General features: G+C 36.9%; 2 protein-coding genes and 1 long non-coding RNA gene across 6 annotated transcripts; 1 reads left to right on the top strand and 2 right to left on the bottom strand.

The window, feature by feature from the left end:
- Positions 1-597: 597 nt before the first annotated feature.
- LOC139105048 (uncharacterized) lies at positions 598-13,193 on the bottom strand. Its single transcript, XR_011546121.1, has 4 exons — positions 13,113-13,193; positions 11,697-11,749; positions 11,536-11,579; positions 598-1,622 (listed from the first exon to the last, which is right to left on the bottom strand). It is a non-coding gene; the product is annotated as an uncharacterized lncRNA (long non-coding RNA).
- Positions 10,840-15,701, top strand: LOC139105047 (peptidyl-prolyl cis-trans isomerase). Of its 4 annotated transcripts, none has more exons than XM_070660907.1 (3): positions 13,363-13,503; positions 13,659-14,237; positions 14,361-14,946. In XM_070660907.1, the coding sequence occupies exon 3, from the start codon at positions 14,388-14,390 to the stop codon at positions 14,907-14,909; it is 522 nt and encodes a 173-aa protein (XP_070517008.1). In that variant the 5' UTR covers positions 13,363-13,503; positions 13,659-14,237; positions 14,361-14,387; the 3' UTR covers positions 14,910-14,946. The 4 variants fall into 4 exon arrangements, with proteins under 4 accessions (XP_070517010.1, XP_070517008.1, XP_070517009.1 ...); XM_070660908.1 differs by lacking the exon at positions 13,363-13,503 and adding an exon at positions 15,581-15,701 and having other exon boundaries at positions 13,510-14,237; positions 14,361-14,926; XM_070660909.1 differs by lacking the exons at positions 13,363-13,503; positions 13,659-14,237 and adding an exon at positions 10,840-11,375.
- Positions 15,046-18,836, bottom strand: LOC139105042 (sodium/potassium/calcium exchanger 4). Its single transcript, XM_070660894.1, has 9 exons — positions 18,570-18,836; positions 18,148-18,372; positions 17,732-17,919; positions 17,457-17,604; positions 17,214-17,315; positions 16,718-16,774; positions 16,397-16,606; positions 15,809-15,910; positions 15,046-15,688 (listed from the first exon to the last, which is right to left on the bottom strand). The coding sequence occupies exons 1-9, from the start codon at positions 18,706-18,708 to the stop codon at positions 15,354-15,356; spliced, it is 1,506 nt and encodes a 501-aa protein (XP_070516995.1). The 5' UTR covers positions 18,709-18,836; the 3' UTR covers positions 15,046-15,353.
- Between the last annotated feature and the right edge of the window lie 491 nt (positions 18,837-19,327).

The following is a 19,327-nucleotide window of genomic DNA, read 5'->3' as shown; positions in this document are numbered from 1 at the left end:
TCGAGACGTTAAGTACTGTCGAAAGAGCCTGAAAAGGCGTATATTTGTGCAACGGTGAATATGATAATGTCGACGGGACAATGGTGAAAGTGGTTCATTGTTGCCTTTCGAATCTTTCGTTTCGCTATTAATACTATTCGTTAAGGGACGCGTAGGAGGACACATCATTATTCATAAAATTGCTTACAATTTATTTGGATGAGTATTGTTACATCCACGAAGTTCGCGAAAAAATTTATTTGGCTTCTGTGATTGCCTAAGTATTGCATAAGTGCTATATATGGATGTAAGACTCATTAAAACGTGAATGTATTCTTTATTTTATTTTGTGCTTCGTCAATTTAATATTACCTAAGTCCAACTAATTTAAAGAAAAATTATTATTGCTATTCATAAAAATTTGCATACATTCCTAGAAAACCTTTCAACGTTATCGTGGTCACCGGATTTCGTGCTTAACGTTAATAAAAGCACAAGGCCAACCGGGAAGGGTCAACCTTGTCATCGTCGGATAACCAATTACATCCTCTGGAAATAACGCCGATACAAGATCACGTGTGGCTATTAATAATATTGTAATAACACAAAACTCACGTCTCTATTCAATATTAACTTTATTTATATTACAAAAATGCAGTGTAGCAGATTTCGTTGCATATAATCTTAAATTTCATGTAACGCTTACTTTAAATTCTTTAATCAAGATAATACAGTTTTAAATTTCGTTAACGATAAAAAAAATTACGATTTTTTTTTTATACCAAGTCAAGCGTCAAAGTGATTGAGAGCTTTAAAGTGCAATGACCCCGCCACCATGATGCCCTCATTAAGCAGCCTCACCCCTACCGTCAGTCTTTTTTCATGGTGCCCGGTGTAACCCCTATTCGAGAGACAGCTGGTCGCGTGCTGACCCCCATGGCGGTGCCTACTAAGATCTGCCTGGCTTCAACATCTATAGGGTGGCGAAATAAAATCAATACCAACTACGAATTGCTGCACCGATAACTGATACATCGTCTTAATCCCCGAAGATCCTTTCAGCTTTGTTAAACAGCATCTGTCTTTTACTTTACATGCGTGCTGAACTCCCGTAAAACTGCAGTCCTTTGAATGCGTCTGATATTTAAATGATTTTCGTTGTTAACTCACGAAAACAGAATGGCACGAGCTAATAAACGCTAGTGCGCGTTGCGAGAGGAAAATAATCACGACAATTATAGATCTTCCTACGCGATCAGTCAGTTTATTCATCGTGGAGTGAAGGCCGTCGTCTGACATATCTAGAAAGAGAAGCGCTGCAAGTCTAGAAACCCGGTATATTTTCTTATTCCCTCTTGTTCCCGCATCGGGACTTGCAACAAAGGATTCGGGTCGAGACGGGGATCCCTATATGCTATCAGCATCATTAATATATGTACATCAATTTCGGGCCCGACGCCCACGTGTGAGAAGCGTGGTTAAGAATTTCAATGCGCGCCGTATATCCTCGATCCTTCCTTTCCTGCGATCTATCTTAAATGCTGCGCCGTGGCGGCAATCAATCTTGATCTTTTCCTTCTCGGAAAGTAAAAATAGAGATAAAAGCACTCTTTTTAACATCTTGTTAACCCTCCAGCAATTTTCTATAAATAATAAAGAGAAAAGAATATTCTTAATTATTTTAACGATAGATAAAGATAGTATACTACGTTCTTCAATGATTAATTTAATCAATATTTTATTATGTCTAAGTAAAGTAAGAATCAAAAGCATTTAGATCGGCAAGTTTTAGAACTAATCTCCGGTGTTTCTCTCGCGTGGAATAGAATAGAGACAAATATTTCTCTAAAATCCTCGATCATTTTTTGCAGAACATTCGTGAATACAAAATTAAGAGATCGTACATACACAAATTCGAAACCGGTTATTCGACACGTTCCTCTCGCAATGGAATTAATAACAGAACAGAAGACGGAACGAAGGTCAATCGAGGGAGGTCTGAGGAACACGTCAACTATCGCGTCGAACGACACACTCCTATTTCTCCACGGATACAAAGTGCAGGGAGACAGAGGCACGTGCGTTATCGAATAACGAGTCGCAGAGCACGTTTCGTGCAATAAAAAGCGCTGCACGACTTTGAAATAATGGCACCGCGAGATCGAGTGCACATGCAGAATATAAAATAACCTACGATTCGCGATGATATTCGTGTCCCTTTTCTTTTTCAGTTTCAGATATTTGCATATTTATAATTTGATATGCATCGCAAATATATATACATGAGATGAGCGAGTTTGTTAGATTTTCGTACATTTTAATTTTTTAATAATAAATAATTGCAAAATAATTTCTTAACACAATTTATTTTGCAATATATCTTTCTTTTTGTATTTGAATATAAATGAAATTAAGTGAGACTGCATTGGCAAACTATTACAAATTATTATAAAATAAGAAATAAATGTAATTAAGACTGACAAACATTTCTTTTCTCACATAGGATTGAACTTCGTATATGAGCGACGTTGCATGCGCGGTGCTGGACGACGATAGAGTGCAAAATGATACATAAACCGTTCTTTTTTCTTTTTTATTCAGCAAGCGTAGCGAGCGGGGATAACGTGGCATTGCGCGGAATATTAACGAACGTGTTGGTCGTTTCTGCATAGTCCCCGACATACAATTTATCCACTCGCGCTTTTTATCTGTAGGATATGTATTTTGCGTGAATGTTTTTTGAACACCATTGATATACTTCACATCATATCTAATTTATACGCATTTATTAATTCGTGCTTTTACCTTTTTTTTTCTTCTTCTTTTTATTCTATATATAAGTGTATAAAAATATACTTTCACGTGATATTGTCTCTTTGAAATAAGCCGAATCGTTTTCTAGCTGCATTTTCTTTTTTGTGCAAGCCGAAATGTCAGTGAAGGGGCCCCATACGAGTTATCCAATAGGGGGGCCACGCTTCGTCGACTCGACCCCTAAAGGTACTACCCAGATCCGTAACTGCTTAACAGCCACCCTCGATATTTCACCCTAAACCGACATTAATAATTCGGTACCGTCTTTTGGAGAGTTCCTGCGATATTTCGGTAGCCGTAACGCTGGTTTACTACGACTCGCGCTGATAATTTTCTATTCCCTCTATCCTCTCCCTTGATTCGGTCCGGTGATTTTATTTACCGTGACATTTACGACACGTGCAGTTGTATACTCTCACAAATTAAAAAACTGTTTTCGTTTGCTAAAAAGTTCAGAAAGAAAAAAAAAACTTATCTCGTCGGAATTTACTTTATTCATTTATAGTAATTGATTATATTATTTTATATTTAATTGCGTCTCTCGATTCATTACCGAATTATATTTTACGCACGGTAAATCACAAAGATCGCAAAGGTTGATTTAAAGTACTCAAAATAATAGAATAAAATATGTATATATTAACGATATAAATTTCTTTTTTTTTTCTAACGCGTAGTGATTTGATTATTCGCCGACACGTTTCTGACATAGATGCACCTACAACCGAGAAACCCTCGCTCCGCACTTTACAACTCCGACGAACGGGGGTCTCGTGACGCGTATTGATTTTCGTCATCTACCCCTCGATGCGAGGGCCATTCGCTGACTTCAACGAATTAGTCGTCCGAAAGAATTGCATTACGAGATTACGCGATTCGAATGCCCAAACATTTTGTCGCGTGTGTGTGTAAATGCGATGCTGCATCGACGCGAAGCACTTTACGAGAACGGTTTACAACATGACGGCACCACGGCGCGCTTATTAAGAGAACTTGAAGATTAATTGTGCATCTATTTACGAAAGTTATAACTAAAAATAATCAGAGCCAAGTAATTCAATTCGATAGGTTTTTCGTTGTTTCAAAATCTCTTCGAAGGCTATCGTAATTTTCATACAACTATCTCTAACGTTATCGGACGTCTCGTGAAAGATGAGCTCTAAATTATTCGAGCGACAGTCTACGTTGTACGAACAAACACATATCAAGTGTCTCAGAGGCGGGTTTGGAGAATTTCCAAACGCGACGGACATTAAAATTATGTTAAGTGACTCCGCCTTCTCGTGCCCAGAGGAATAAACTTTTGCTTACACCGCTTCGGGTTTGCGTGAAAAATTTTTTAAGCGACGATCGATAAGAGTCTTCGTTATAGCTTCGCGAAAACGCGACGGATACATTTTTATCGTATTTACCGCCGCCGCGAAAAACATCGCGAAGCTGTTCATTACCTAGATACTTTATACGGATAAAGTGGCGATCTCGCGAATCAGCATGATAAAACTTGCACGTGTCGTCGTAATTGCTTCCTGGTTCAGAGTCGAGCTACGGGCCGCAACTGCATAACACACGCGAGCCTGTATATCGTCTTTCCTCGATGTAAACAAAACAAAATCGTAGCGAGCCGCGTTCTAACTTCACGAGCCGTGTTTTACGTAAGACATCCGGTTTGATAGATTTACAAATGCCGCCGGCAAATCGTAACTGGCGGTGGCGGTTACATTGCCAGTTACGGTATGCCTAAGAGCGAAAACTTGTCGAGGAAATGATTTCATTGTGCAACCAGAACCTTCGGCAGAATCGAGAGAATAAAGTAGTTCGGCCGCTCTTGACAAACAAATCATGATCGGTCTTGTGCAAAGATAATATATATTTTTAATGAACGATAAGTGATTCCGAAACAACTTTCTACAGCGTTGAATTTAAATCTAAACGCAGCACAGTTTAAATACAGTAAAATTTAATTGCACCTTCTTAATTTCTTTAATGAGCCTTGAAAAATTCGCAAGAAAGGCGTAGAGTTATTGAACGATGCAGTAACACGGTTCTGATATTTTTATAAATAAATTATATTGTCATTAAACTGATCCGAGAAATGAGTCTCGCGCGGAATTATTCCAGACGTATTTCGTGGTAAAATAAACGGCAATCCTACGCCCTATGGCGGATCTGGCAAATAGAAAAAGAGATCCCGTTGGCACGACTATTATGTAGGCCGGGATTTAGCGCCAGCACCTCTGAGAATTTTCTTGTCCCGCCTGCCAAAGGGATCGCATTCTACGAACGCTATAAATCGGCTTTAGTGTAGCCGCGCCATCAACGACACAGATCCCGAAGTACCCGCCCGCCACCTTCGTTCCGCGAAATTTGCTCTTCTAGATCACGCTTCTAGATCAGCTCCAAATCGAGCGCAACGTCTCTATCCGTTGCACAATTCGTTACTGCATCGATCAAGTAATGATCAAGCTTCAAGGCAACTTCGAACATCACGTTTCCTCATATTCAATATACGACCAAAATTAATGTGAGCGAGAAATGTTTGACTGCTTTTCAATTTTAATAAATTTATTGCAGGCATTATATTCGACTTCTGTAGCTTTAAATTGAAAATTTATGCAATAAATTGTACGTAATATATTTATATCATGTGGTCACTACGTTGACCACATTTTTTTTTTTTTTTGAAAGCTTAAAAAATAAATTACATTCACGTAAAAATATCATAGTGTGAAACAGAGCAGTTTATACTTATAAATTATTTTTGTCATTTTCCTATAGCTTATTGTTGCACGTCAAAGATTTATTTTAAACAGAATGTTAACTAACTAACTAACTAACGTTAACTAAAAATTGTTTTTCATAAATTATATATTTTTTTTTTATTTCATATATTTTTTTCTTTCTTAAACTGACATCTGCTATCCTCATTAAATAAAACGACCGACATGTTTTAAGGAACGTAGGCGCCAGTCGTCAAGCATATGAAAACTCCAAATGTTGAACTTGGAATACCAGTTCGCCCACGTAATGATTCGCGGATCTCGCCGACCAAATTCGATTCGTGTTTGTTCACCGCGCGAACGATTTCCGTATGTTAGCGCGCCAAGAACCTACGAAACCGTACTCCTTTCCGTCATCAAATTTATTGTTATTTTACGTTACGCTCTCGCGACGACGATCGCATTATCACGAGATTTCCTGGTACTGCCACCGTGTCGCACACATATTTCGATCCTCCTACACGAGTGCCGCGAGACTCCGCGATCGCACGGTCCCACGTATTTGTGTTTTCTCACTGTATTACACGCCCACTTGTCTCCTGGGATACGAACGATTCGAGGAACTGTATGCGCAGTAACTTTATTCGTTAAACATTTGTATTAGCATTTAACTCTATTCGAATTCAAATTATTTGACGTAACTAAAAATCACGCTGGGTAAAGCCTAAGTGCAGTTTACCGTTTAGTATTCGGTTAATCCCCGCGAGCGACGTGAACTTTAGCCGTGAAACTAGCTCGACCGCGGCTACGGTACGTAAATTTTCGTCTCTGCACTCGGCGAATACGCAGATGTCTTCGGAACTAAACGCCGAAGTAATGCGATTTTAACGAGACGTCTTATATCGCCGTGACCCGATCGCGTATCGCGGTATTTTATCCGGATGGACGTGCTTCGTATGATCGTTAAGCGCATTACGTAATGTGAGACGCTGCGGTTACATTACGCACTGTGGCGACCGCGGAAGCTGACGACGATCCGCAGTCAGAACTGAATCATCTGATCGATATCGCACGCAGAGCCCTGCGACGTTGCGTGCATCATGCTCCTATTAATTACCAGCTCATTAGCTCCACCCATACAATTAAAATTGTGCACGCTCGCACCCACCCACTCTCGCCACAATCGCCGCCTCTCCCGTTTCGCCTTATTGTTTCTCTCTTGCTCTAAAGACGACGTACGTCATACACCATGCACGAACTTACGTGACATCACGGTTGTGACGTCGTAATTCGTGTGTAACGCGTTTCTACAAGGTGTTCGAAAGTCTAAAGCCTTTAACCGACTAACTTATTTCTTTTCATTATTAATATGTGCGCGTTACTCATTTTATTTCTCTCATAAACAAACTGTTTTTGCGAAAATACTTAAAAGTTTTCTTGCAGATTTAACGCTTATCTTTTTCTTTTAATGGCACGACTTTTTTTCAGATAAATAAAAACGAGTTTAGACATGTGGCACATATATTCCCAAGGTTGCGCGAGGTAAAAAATAAAATTAATACCTATCTCAGAAAAGCATAAATTTTACAAGATAAGCAATTTTAACTACTCTCTGGAACAGCGATTTCTAATCCTTTCAAACTCGGATTTTATTGCGGTGCTAGAGATTTTAAAATCCGACATAAATATAATACGTGTTGGTAAAATAAAGCGAGTTGCCTCGTATACGAGAAACGTTACAACAGAAACTCAGATATAATTTTTTTACAAGTTATTATTATATTTTCTTTATCGCAAGCTTTATGCAGAATTTTTTATTTTGTAAAATAATTTTTATCATAAAAAAGGACACGACAGCAAGTTTTTTTTTTCCCCAAATATTACTGGTTTTTATCTTCTAATAAACTCTCCAATTACCCTAGTCAAGGCGATTTTTTCATCTGGTGTATCGCATACACACACATATATTACGTCGATCACACACGGGTGAGTCACTTGACTCGGCAAAAGGAGACACGATGACGTACCCGTTGATACGTTGCACCACTCTTAGATGCGCGTAATATCGAGAGAAAGAGGAGAAAATGTAAGCTGGCGAAAGAGTAGGGGATACCCAGGATGAGGAGAGTGCGTAAAAAGGAGCAAAACGCGACGCGAAACCTGCTGGGCGTTGCAGGGCGATGACGCCGCACTCTGTTTACGGCAGAGACGTAGATCAGTTATACGCCACGTACGCGCGAAACGTTGTGTGTCATTACGCAATGCGAGAACCTACCTACCGTGACGAAATTCCAGAACCGACTGATCGGGCGTTTTGACGTACTTCTTACCAGAACGCTGCCAAAAAATACCTGACGACCGATAGATACGTATTGGCGAAACTTTTTTTCAATCTGTCTATTTAAAATTTTCTTCTATTCAAATCTGAATTGTTGATTGAAGAAAAACATAAGTATAATGTGATTTAATTTTTTAAATAATAAATTTGATTTCAAAGAAGGAGTTTCAATTAATCTTTTTCGTCAAAATTAATTTTTTTTTCTTTTTTAATTAAAGAAGCAATGTATTAACAGCAGACGGAAAGGCTTTTTTGAAATTTTAATGATTATGACGTAGTTATTTATACTGCGATAACCTATTCTCGTTATTCATTTATTATCTAATTCGCGAATAATAAATGCGCGATGAAAGACGTTCCAAACGTATGATTAATACGTCGCAATGAATTACCTGCAATCTTAAACAATTCTACTTCTAGACTTTTTATTTCTTAATATGAAGTGTTGAATAAAAGATTATGCAATTGATAAATCTCACGATATTTGTATTATAAGTAACGTCGGCAGTTGCAATCTCGCCGATGGAAGAAAAACGAAATAACTTTCGCGTGAACGTGCAAGGTCGAAGAGCGATAACGATTTATAGGGAAAACATTAAACGTCGATGGAATCTATTATTTTATCTGTGTTAAAGATACGATATCTTCGGTACAATAAAATTTCATCACAACGTATTATAGGCACGCAAAGAGACTTAATCGTTAATTATCGATTCGGTATAAATTACGTTGCAAGCCATTGGTTGTTAAGCATCGGAATTTTACTCTCTGATGGCAAAAAGAATGTATGGAGGTTGTTTTTTATGTGCAAACACAATAGTTAATTGTACGCTAAGAATAATAAACGCAGATGGAACGATTAACAGTTCATGTCTTGGTAAAATGCAAGCTGTAAAGCTGTCGCGTAATCACTGTTAATGTATTAAAAATATCGGAGCAGGTGCGCATCGGTGGTATGCGCGATACCGTTACTATTTAATATTGTTGAAGATTATTAAAAATATTCTCGAAAATATAGGATCGTCACAAGTGACTAGTTTTGAACTGAGAATTTGTGTTCATTGAACACGTGTCGTATCAAGAAAATGTACATTTTTTTAAAGTATTAAAAAAAACAGTAACAAATAACGGGCGTCATCTTAATTGAATCTAATTAAATTGTAAAAAGTTTTATTTGATTACTGATGCCGTTTTTGCAGCTTGTTTGTATGATACGTGACATGTGTAATTTAAATCCAAGAGTGAAACTTGACATTGCTAATAATAAAATTATGTTATTTTTCAAGCGGTCATCTTAATCATCGTTGTGTGACATTGTACGTCAATTTTTAGTTCATTTATTAGCTATAATTAAATTTAACTGGGTATTTCAGATCGAGAACAAATGTTGTGTTGACTAAAAAGTTAATTAAAAATGCAGTCAATCTTTTTTTTTATATCGTATGACGTATTTTTATTTCTTTTAATCAGCGTAAAAATAAATTGACTTTCCACGATTTAGATTAAGTAAATCAAGCAATGCAATTAAAAAAAAATTATATTTGATAAAATATCGTACGAGGCTTTCTTAGAAGATCGATTTCTCGAACGAGTCGCACTGTGAATCATCACTGAAAGCCGGAACTAGTAACGCGTTAACATCAGCCACCGTAGATTGTGAATAGATTCTGAATGAAATATTCTGAGAAATAACAATCAGTAATAGTTTCGTACAATATACTACTATCAATGGACTGTGTGATTTTCAATCGCACACGTTACGTTCAAAAACGAAAATTCGTCGTAAGTAAAACTCATGAACACCTTCTGCATTATTAATTAATTAATTAATTAAAGAAAATACCGTCGTTGAAATTCATGCTCTACACGAATCACCCATGTCTTTGCACTTAATAAATTAAAGCAGAATTTTTAATTTTATTTTATTAAGCAATTTAAATTGCCGATTTTTTTTCCGATAGGTCGCAGTTACGCAATTTCATCGATTGACCATTTTTCTCTTAAATTGATCATCCGAGTTGCATCGAGAATTAATTAATATAACGACGATATAACGTATAACGACGGTAAGTGCATTTGATTGCTTCAGCTATGAGATATTTACTTTGTCATAAATAAGCAATATGGAAATTAATAAATTTCATACAATTCACACATCGTTAAAAAAAAACCTAACAACTAAAAAATAAAGTCGCGATATATTTCGAATAGAAACAAGATTTATGATGCAGTCCGTATATTGTACAAAGTATTTTTTTATTGAAATAAATATCTATTGTTAAATTTATCTGATACTTCAGCTAACAACTGGATAAAGCGGATTACACTTCTCTTTAATCAAGGTTCATTTTCCTGCGAGTGTTCGTGTACGAAGAAAACGCCGGTGAATGTCGCATTCCAAGATACAAAAGAATGTTCACGTTCTGGCAAGTGTCGGGCGTTTTAAATGGGTGGAAAGATCGATTGGGGTTTTCCCATTGAAAGCGAGTGACGCGAGCTTTAGCGAGGGAGAGATTTGGCGGTCCTGAATGAACGAGTCTAAAAAAAAAAAAAAGAAGTAGGTCCGCGTGTTCTCTTCGGCGGTGAGAACGTGCGCGTGTACACACTCGTGTGCGCATATATATGTCGACTAGTATGTGAGTCATCCAGGTAAAGACGGCGGGGATCGCGAAGAGCGATCAACATTCTCGGAGCAACCCCATGAGTCACTGTTACCGCCATCCCCACGTTATTGCCTACCTGCTACCACCTGTTGCTGCATTCGGTTTCTGGGTCGCGTTTAAATTTTAACCTACGCTTTATGCCACCTGAACCAATCTCCTTGATCTTCACACACGCGTTAAAGAAGAATAAAAATTAATTTGCCAACGGCAAATTAATTAGTAACATGAACGTTACGTATTACTTATACAGATTCTGTGAAGATGTAATTAACGAAAAAAAAAAAAAAAAAAGCCACGACTGGAATTTGATTAACTAAAAGTGTCTTAAACTTTATTTGAGACTTCGTTAAGAATTGTCGTTTTTATTTCGAGCATTGTCATATCTCGTGCTTCTTTCATACGTGCGTGAAGAGTCGACGTGTAATTAGATAAAGCGGTGTACGCGTATTTCGTGGAAATTCTTGATTTTCCTACTGTTTGCTTTTTCAACAAGTTAAAGAGAGAGATCTCGTCCATGTGATGACGTGCACGGTGGGCGGATCGATGACCTTGAATCGCGTAACAGTGAGTCGCTATGAGTCACGTTACGAGTCGCGACTTTCAGAGCGGAGTAACGGCGATCAATGCCGGCGGAGGACCGAGCAGCTTCCGGAAGAGGAGCTTTCCCCGCTCGTAAATTACCGTGAGTCATCCACGGTCCATATGTACGGAAATTCGCGAGAAGTTCAGCGAGTCAGCTTCTCTGCCAATTACGCAATATAGCAGCAAAATTCAACGATGATGGGGACCGGATCTCAGGAAATCGTCGATCAAGATTGCACGGAATTTTTGCGCGATTCCCTCAATCGTTTATTTGTTTTCGAGGTAAGTTAAATCCAAAATTTTATCCGACCCGCGTGTGTTCACGATAATTCTTATGATATCGATATTTAACATTTTAATTTAACTAGAAAAAACCATGCACGCGTTATTTTTTAAGATACCTCAATTAAAAATTACGAAAAAAAAAAATTATGCGACTTACCAATCTGCATGAGCTTCAGCGGAGTGGTAAAATTCTGCCGGTGACTGTAATATAAAATGCAAAGTATTAATGTAGAGATACTGGTGTATCAATTAATAAAGTTAATAAAAAAAGTAAATTTTTTTTTAATTAAAAATTTTATTTTAAAAAATTTTATTCACCTAAAAGTTGCTCCGCCGATGCAGGATGTCCGTCCCGGGCCTGCTCCTCCTCTCTGATGGGACGTGCCAATATTAATATAATATTAAAAAAATCTTAGTATCAAATTAAAATCAATTAAATACATTATTGTCGTGATTACTCCGATATATAAGTAGTAACAATTCAAAAAATATGAATTAAAATTTTATCCTATAAATTATTTATAAATAAACTAATGATACTCAGCTGCAGATTAGGTGTAAAAAATATATATATATATATATAAAAAAGTATAATTAACGCGAATAGCAGATAACACACGTGGCTGTTTAAGTATTAAGTGTCGCATATCATTCGATTAGCAAACATAGTAAATGTAGTTGAGTCGACAAAAAATAGTCGTTAAAACCGACATTAAAACCGATCGAAGTCTTTCCGTTCAACAGAGCGTGAACGTCGCGCTCGCTTTAGGTGTTCGTTTCCCTATCGCCAGTTTAAAGTCGATTGTTTGGTTTTGAGATAAGCACAAGCGGACAATCCAAGACCAGTTTTGTCGCGTTCGGCTCTGTGGAATGCTTCGTGTCGAACGTACAAAGTGCGATTGCGGTATTACGACAGAACGCGGTAACCTATTCACTTGTCTGTCAATCGTGAACTTTGTTGCTACATCTTTTTACAAGTTGTAAAATCATGTAAGCAGATATATTCAATCGCGTAAAGCAGGTATAATTTATAATTAAAATAAAATAAAAGGTTTTATAAAATTTATACCGTACATAAAACTTCGTGTAAGAGATATTGTTTTTGAATCTCAAATATTACGCTAAAGGTAATTAACGCATAAAAAAAACAGTTAGTCTAATATATTATTATTTTGTAATTTAGAAAAATAAAAATTAAATTTATTATAAAAAATGAAAATAATCTTATGTCATTTAACTCTACCTGCATCAAGAATATGTATAAATCTTTTTATTCTCCGTGTCATTTTAAAATTGAAAAAAATTGTATCTTTCTTGCAAATATTACCGCATTTAAGAGAGAGCTCCCTGTTTCATCAATTTTTGTAGTTCTTACCATTTCTTTAAATTGGCTGAACAGAATTAAAAATTCTTCTCCACGATTAAAGTAGGCATACTAACAAAGTGCGCTCTCGTCCGTTTGAAATAAAGAATGCACAAATTTGAGCGAGAAGGCATAGAGAAGTGTCCGTGCTTTAATTCTGGAGAAGGATTTTCAATTCCATGCAGCCAATTTGAAATAAACTGAACTACAAGTCGGTGATAAAACAGGAAAGTTAGGTTTACAATTGACTAAGGCTCAGATTCATTCACTAAATTGCTAATCCTAAATGATTGTACATTATGTGAGGATTTCTAGCAAATTTTTTCTTAATGAGAAGTTACATATAAAAAATATTTAAAAGGTATACGTACTTTCTTTTTGTCGAGTATAAAATATAATAGGTCACAGGATAATCCTATTCCGCCCTCAGATATACACACACTACATCAGACATACAGAATACATAAACTATATCAAACTTATTGCACCATCTAACGTTACGTATATGAATTTTGTGATGCAGTTACAGTTATCTGCCTTATCTTAGTCATTGATATTTTCCATTTTAATTAAAAAAAAAAAATAAAATGAATAAAAGTAAACAAGAATACTTTTATAACAAAGGTAAATGAGGTAATCGTGCACATCAAGCACATCAAGAGATTATAGGTAACGATGTTGCAGATAGATTGGCAAAAGAGGCAACAAGAGAAAAAGCTACAGGAGAGCTAAAAGTTCCTTTCAATGATCTAAGAGAATTGAGTAAGGAATTAGCCTTTTTAAATACTAACGAAGAACTTAAAGCGTAATTAATTAAAAGGGGAAATTTTATTATAATAAATTTTTCAATGTTTGATATCCTTGGTTTGCGAACTTAAATGTGCTGTGTAGATTTATTGTACTTGTGAACTGTCTAGGGTCTGTCGTTATAACCTCAACTCATCGCTAAAAAGAAAAGGTTATGTTGAATCGGAGAAGTGTAACTCTGGAGCAGAGCTCCAGGATATCAATCATACTGCCTTTGTTTGCCGTAACTTCGACGAACAAAGAAGAGTTTTATACGAAGAATTCGATAAAATAGGAATCAGTCAACCGGAATGCGTGTGGAGTTGATTAAAAAAGGAAAAGATATCTATATTAAAAACATTATACAAATTTATAGCTCCTATAAATAAAATAATTTGAACATCGGGAGCACACAAAGTTTATAAGAAGAGTAGATCGTGCCATATATCATTATATTGATGCACATTAAACAAAGAAAATTAAAAAAAAAAAAGCTTTAACGATTTATATTTCACGTTGCGTGGTCAAACGATGCTTGTTTCGTTCAAATTCTTTTATTTTGAGCGAAAACACGTTGAATAATCATATTTTTATTAATATTGAAGATCTTTAAACACAAATACCCAAGAAAAAATAATTACACTTTTAATTTTGGACAGATAAATAACCGAAAAAGAAAATAGGAGATTATAGGTATAATACAAAAGCAGGTAAACTTTAATTATAAGTATGAAATTATAGTAGCAACTCTCATGTTAAATCTTAGTCTGATTTTTATTTATTGAATGATACTGTAGAAGTTTTACAGTAATTTTAATCATGTTTTTTTTTAGTTTTAAATACGTTCATTAAATATATTTATGAATGGTCACAAGGACAAGATGACATTACCATTGGTATACTTTGATGTATCTGTGGATGACAAATCACTGGGACGAATTGTAATGCAATTACGCACTGATGTTGTTCCAAAAACGGCAGAAAATTTTCGTGCTCTGTGCACAGGAGAGAAGGGTTACGGTTACAAAGGAAGCTACTTCCATCGTATAATTCCAAATTTCATGTGCCAAGGAGGTGACTTTACAAATCACAATGGTACAGGAGGCAAGTCCATCTACGGAGAAAAATTTGAAGACGAGAATTTTGATCTCAAGCATACCACCACAGGTGTACTGTCGATGGCAAACTCGGGCTCAAACACAAACGGCTCGCAATTCTTTATAACCACTGTAAAGACACCGTGGCTGGATAACAAGCACGTTGTTTTTGGTAGAGTATGTGAAGGAATGGACATTGTTAAAAAAATGGAAAGTTTTGGCTCATCGAATGGGAAGACATATCAGAAGATTATGATAACAGACTGTGGCCAGTTATTATTATGAGCGTAAACGATCGAAAGGTTTCTACAAAATACGTACCAAATAATTTAGCTTTTTTAAATTTTTTATCGTTTTTAATCTTTTATTGTTTTTAATTTTTAATGTGTTCAAGTTTTTTTTAAAGCTAATGAAGGTGTGATTTTATTTAATCATTTATTATTTAAACATAAAAATTATTTATACAATTGAATTAGTATTATTGGCATAAAGACATGAACACATGTTTAAAAAGATTTTAATTCTAATGAATAATTATTTATCTAAGAATTACTACATAGCTACGGTTAATTAATTAATATTATTAATTAGTATTACTTAATACATTCAGATATTCTTGTGCCATAAAAAGAATGTATAAACGAACTAAGTAAGTTTATTGGCACATTAATTTTCAGTCATCTACGAGTATGAATATTGTCTTACGTTCGAACGAAAACGATATTACTGCTAGTCAATACATATCGGTAAATTAACGACGAAAAATGTGTTGAGTTCTACAACGGATGCGAATATCATAAATATTATGTACATAACGAGACAAATGATTCCGACTGTACGACTCAGCGCAAACTTGTTAATAAATAAAGCTCCATATAAAATAATTAGAGTAGAAAAAAGAGATACTGAACTGTAGACCAGCCCCTGAGAATTAATTTTTATGTAATACTGCCCAGGTACTTTCGGTAAAAGCGTGGCTTTAACGAACCAGGGTAATCCGAGACACAGTAACACATCAAACACATTCGATCCAATCGAATTACTTATTCCCATCGCACCGAAACCTGGAATTTCACAGTGATCTACATTTAATATCTTAAAGGTATGAATATCATTAATGCTTTTGCTTCGTTGTTATTTGATACAACAATTAATTTTTTCAAAATCCTCAATGTCTACTGTACCTTGATTGGCAACGATAACGCTTGATACTGCTTCCGGTACACTCATTCCCGCCGCGAGGAACGTTAAACCCATAATAGAATCAGGAATCCTCAAAGTATCACCTAAAATATGACAAATATAATAAGAACAGGAGCTACTAATTATTGTCATGTGCCAGTAAATTAATTATTTTAAAAAGAACATTAACCTGCGACGGAATTGTTTCAAGGTATACAATTAAGCATAAATTGAAACAATTCCGAAGCAACTAATATACTTAAATCAAATTTCTGTGGACGCGTGCTGACCACGCGTCAGCACAAAAATCATGGCGCAGAGTTCTTCTTCCCTTACAAAATTCGAGTGAGGATAGCTCGTACCTTTGGCGAGAGGCTACCTTTAAAATCATTTTACAAAACTCGCGTTCTTAATTTGAGATCAATTCGCTTCTGAGGAAATACCGTTCGCACTACCGGTCACTAAAGTACTGCGCCAAGTTTACGCGTTCTTTCGAAGAAATATCTCGAGCCTTTTTCGCTGCCGAAGGGCGCTTATCGTTGCCATGGTGTGGAAAAATTAATATAAAATGTTTAATTAATTATGTGTACCGATAATAGTGATGACCCATCCAACAATGTAGGACGAAGTTGCGATCCATATTATGCACATGATGAACGTAAGAAAATACCACGACTTCAGTTTTTTTCTTCTACAATCGGGAATAGTAAGGAGCAAAGCCAGATTGATCGGCCAAGTGATAATCCACCAGATCTTTTCCCACGTAGAGCTTGGCCAGCTCATCATGTTCACGATATCGACTAAAAACAGGTAACAGATAATTTACATTGCAAAAAGAGACGCTAAAAAATAAAACTACATTATTGCTTTTATTGCTAATTATAACATGTATTATATTGCGTAATACATACCTGATTCGTCATAATCGCTCGAATCAAATCCACATGTCTCAGTTTCCTTGACAAAGTCTATTCGTTTTAGAATGAAAGCCATGAGATTACATTTCTTACGAGTAGTTTTCGAACCCTGCAAAAAGATGCGTGGATTAAAAAGGATTGACAGGGATTTATTCTGCGGTAAACTTTTCAATTCACGAAGTCAGACATTAGACTTTAAGATTCGTCAATTTTTTTTTTTTTTTTTGATAATGCTTCTGATATATCGTACAAGAATTCATTCATTTTCTACTTTATTTTTCTTTCAAGCTCATGTAGATCAAGTCGCAACTGCTGAAAGGATAAAATTTGCTTTGATAAAAACAAGAAAGAACTTAAAAGTCGAAACCGAAGAAGAATCTGACTTCCGAAGACCGAGAGTTCGTCACACAGAATGAAATTACATCAATTCCTTTTAATTCACTTATTTTTGCAGAGGCGTGTGGTAATAATCATATCATAGTGATCTTACGATTCGGCAAGAGGGGACTATCCTCGCAGATATTTTTGTACTCTTTCCTCTTGGACGTCATTCGTTTTATGAAGTTGCTAATACGATTGTTGAAACACATCGCTGAAAGCATAAACGTCGATTATTATCGTGGTTCATCGTAGTTATTTATGAACGAACAACTTCAGCGATGTTGAAAATCTTTTGGACTTTTCGAAAGCCTCGCATAGATTCGTCTCTCGCTTTCATCGCCCGATATCTCACCAAATATGTATAGAACGTAACAAGCGACGAGGACGAGTGCCTCGTACCACTCGACACGTCCATCCCACAGAGTCAGGATCAAAAGGACGACCGTGAAAGCGTACGCCAGGGTGTCGCGCGATATGGGCCACCACTCCAGTCTCAGTACCTGCGGATATGATAATCGTTAGCGATAAGGAGTCAAGATTGTGCGAGATGGTACCCTCGAGACTTGAGAAGGTGAAAAAGGAGGAACATTTTTCTTCCTTTATTTCTTTTTCCTTTTTTTTTTTTACCTCATTAGCAAATAGCGCGCAGCAAGCGGGAACAGCCAATATATTGAATACCGCCGAGCCGACAATGGTGCCTACTCCTAAGTCACCTTCCGTCACAAAGGTGCCGATAACGTTGATAAAAAGCTCCGGGCTCGAGCTTGCAGCTGCCATCACGGTCGCGCCGGCAACATCCTCGGTCACGTTCAGCTCTGTGAAACATTTCGCTACGTTTTATCCTCCGCATTTCGTACGCCGGCGTCGGTGGAACAATAAACGGTAATAAATATGTGGAATATAATACGCCAAAACTGCAAAACTGTCTTACGCTCGTCAGCGAAACGAGAAAGAGAGAGAGGTACCGCAGTGAGGTCATATTCCTCATATTAAAATCGTGAGGAAAACGGCGGACTATGCCGTATAATCTCTCTTGTACTTACTCTCACAAATTTTCTTAATAGAGGGAACGAAATAGTCGTCGCAGACAATGGCAAGTAATAAAAACAGATAAATAGCGATGACGAAGTGGATTATTATAAATCCTGCCTGCCTTTGCTGCCGCGTTAGGCCGTCGGACGGGAATTCGTTGATAGCCGGAGATGTGCAGTTGTGGCTGTTGTTTCCCGGTGGCTCGAGCTCGCTCGCCTGCAGCATTCTACGTCCTCCTAAAAAAAAAAGAAAGAAAAAAATATACTAAATAACACCTAAAGAAAAATAAAAAAAAAAAAAGAAAGTTAACAAAAAGAAAAAAAGGAAATAAAAATTAATCATCTCGTTCGAGCGGCCGCTGTTTTCTTTTGCCCGTTTTGCGGATTCGGTAAAGCGCTTCCGTTCTCTTCAGAAAATATTTCTGTATACTCACGCCAGCCCGCTGCGTGGCCGACTCTTGTCTCACTGTCAGATAATAGTCCCATTAAATTGGCGCAAAAAAAGCACGTAGCTGGTAAAGTAATAACGAAAAGTATCCGGTATCCGACCGTCTGCTTGCGCCGCCATACCATTATTCGTTACGTAAGGACGTGCGCGAAGTGCCGGTCCTCTTCCAATAAAGCGCGAAAGAAACGAAACGAAATGAGAGATCTCGACACGATGCCAGCAACTATCCTGCCGCTAGTCCGGCACGTAGACTTCAACTGCACACTTATATTTTTCGTCCATTTGGATTGCTTTATCGCGATCGACGGCGGGCGCCGATAAGATACCGTTTGAAGCGATCCCGCCTCAACATTCTTCGATTGAATTGCGGCAGGAAAGTTCCCGGCGATCGTTCGCCCGTGGTTTCTTCCGTCCACTATTTTACACGTGAAAAACTTGGTCGATTTGACGGGCGTACCTTTGCCAACGAGTAGTTTACACTGCGTATCTGACCCCGGCTGTACAAAAATTTGTTCGATCGGGGAAATGTTCTTATCGCCTTTTTATTTCTTTTCCAGTTGATCAACTGGATCGATTGGACTATCGATTGCGCATTTATTTATTTACTTATTTGTTTCGTAATTGCTGCAAGCTCGTGGAATAATTACGTAAATCCTGACACCTTCAAGGCTGAACGAAACAGAATCGCACGCGCGACTCGTGACACATTTTCTTTTTTTTTTATTTTCCTTTTTTTATTTCTTT

The sequence above is a fragment of the Cardiocondyla obscurior genome, linkage group LG08 (assembly GCF_019399895.1).
Source record: "Cardiocondyla obscurior isolate alpha-2009 linkage group LG08, Cobs3.1, whole genome shotgun sequence".
NCBI lineage: Eukaryota > Metazoa > Arthropoda > Insecta > Hymenoptera > Formicidae > Cardiocondyla > Cardiocondyla obscurior.
This window is presented reverse-complemented; position numbering and strand designations above follow the sequence as displayed.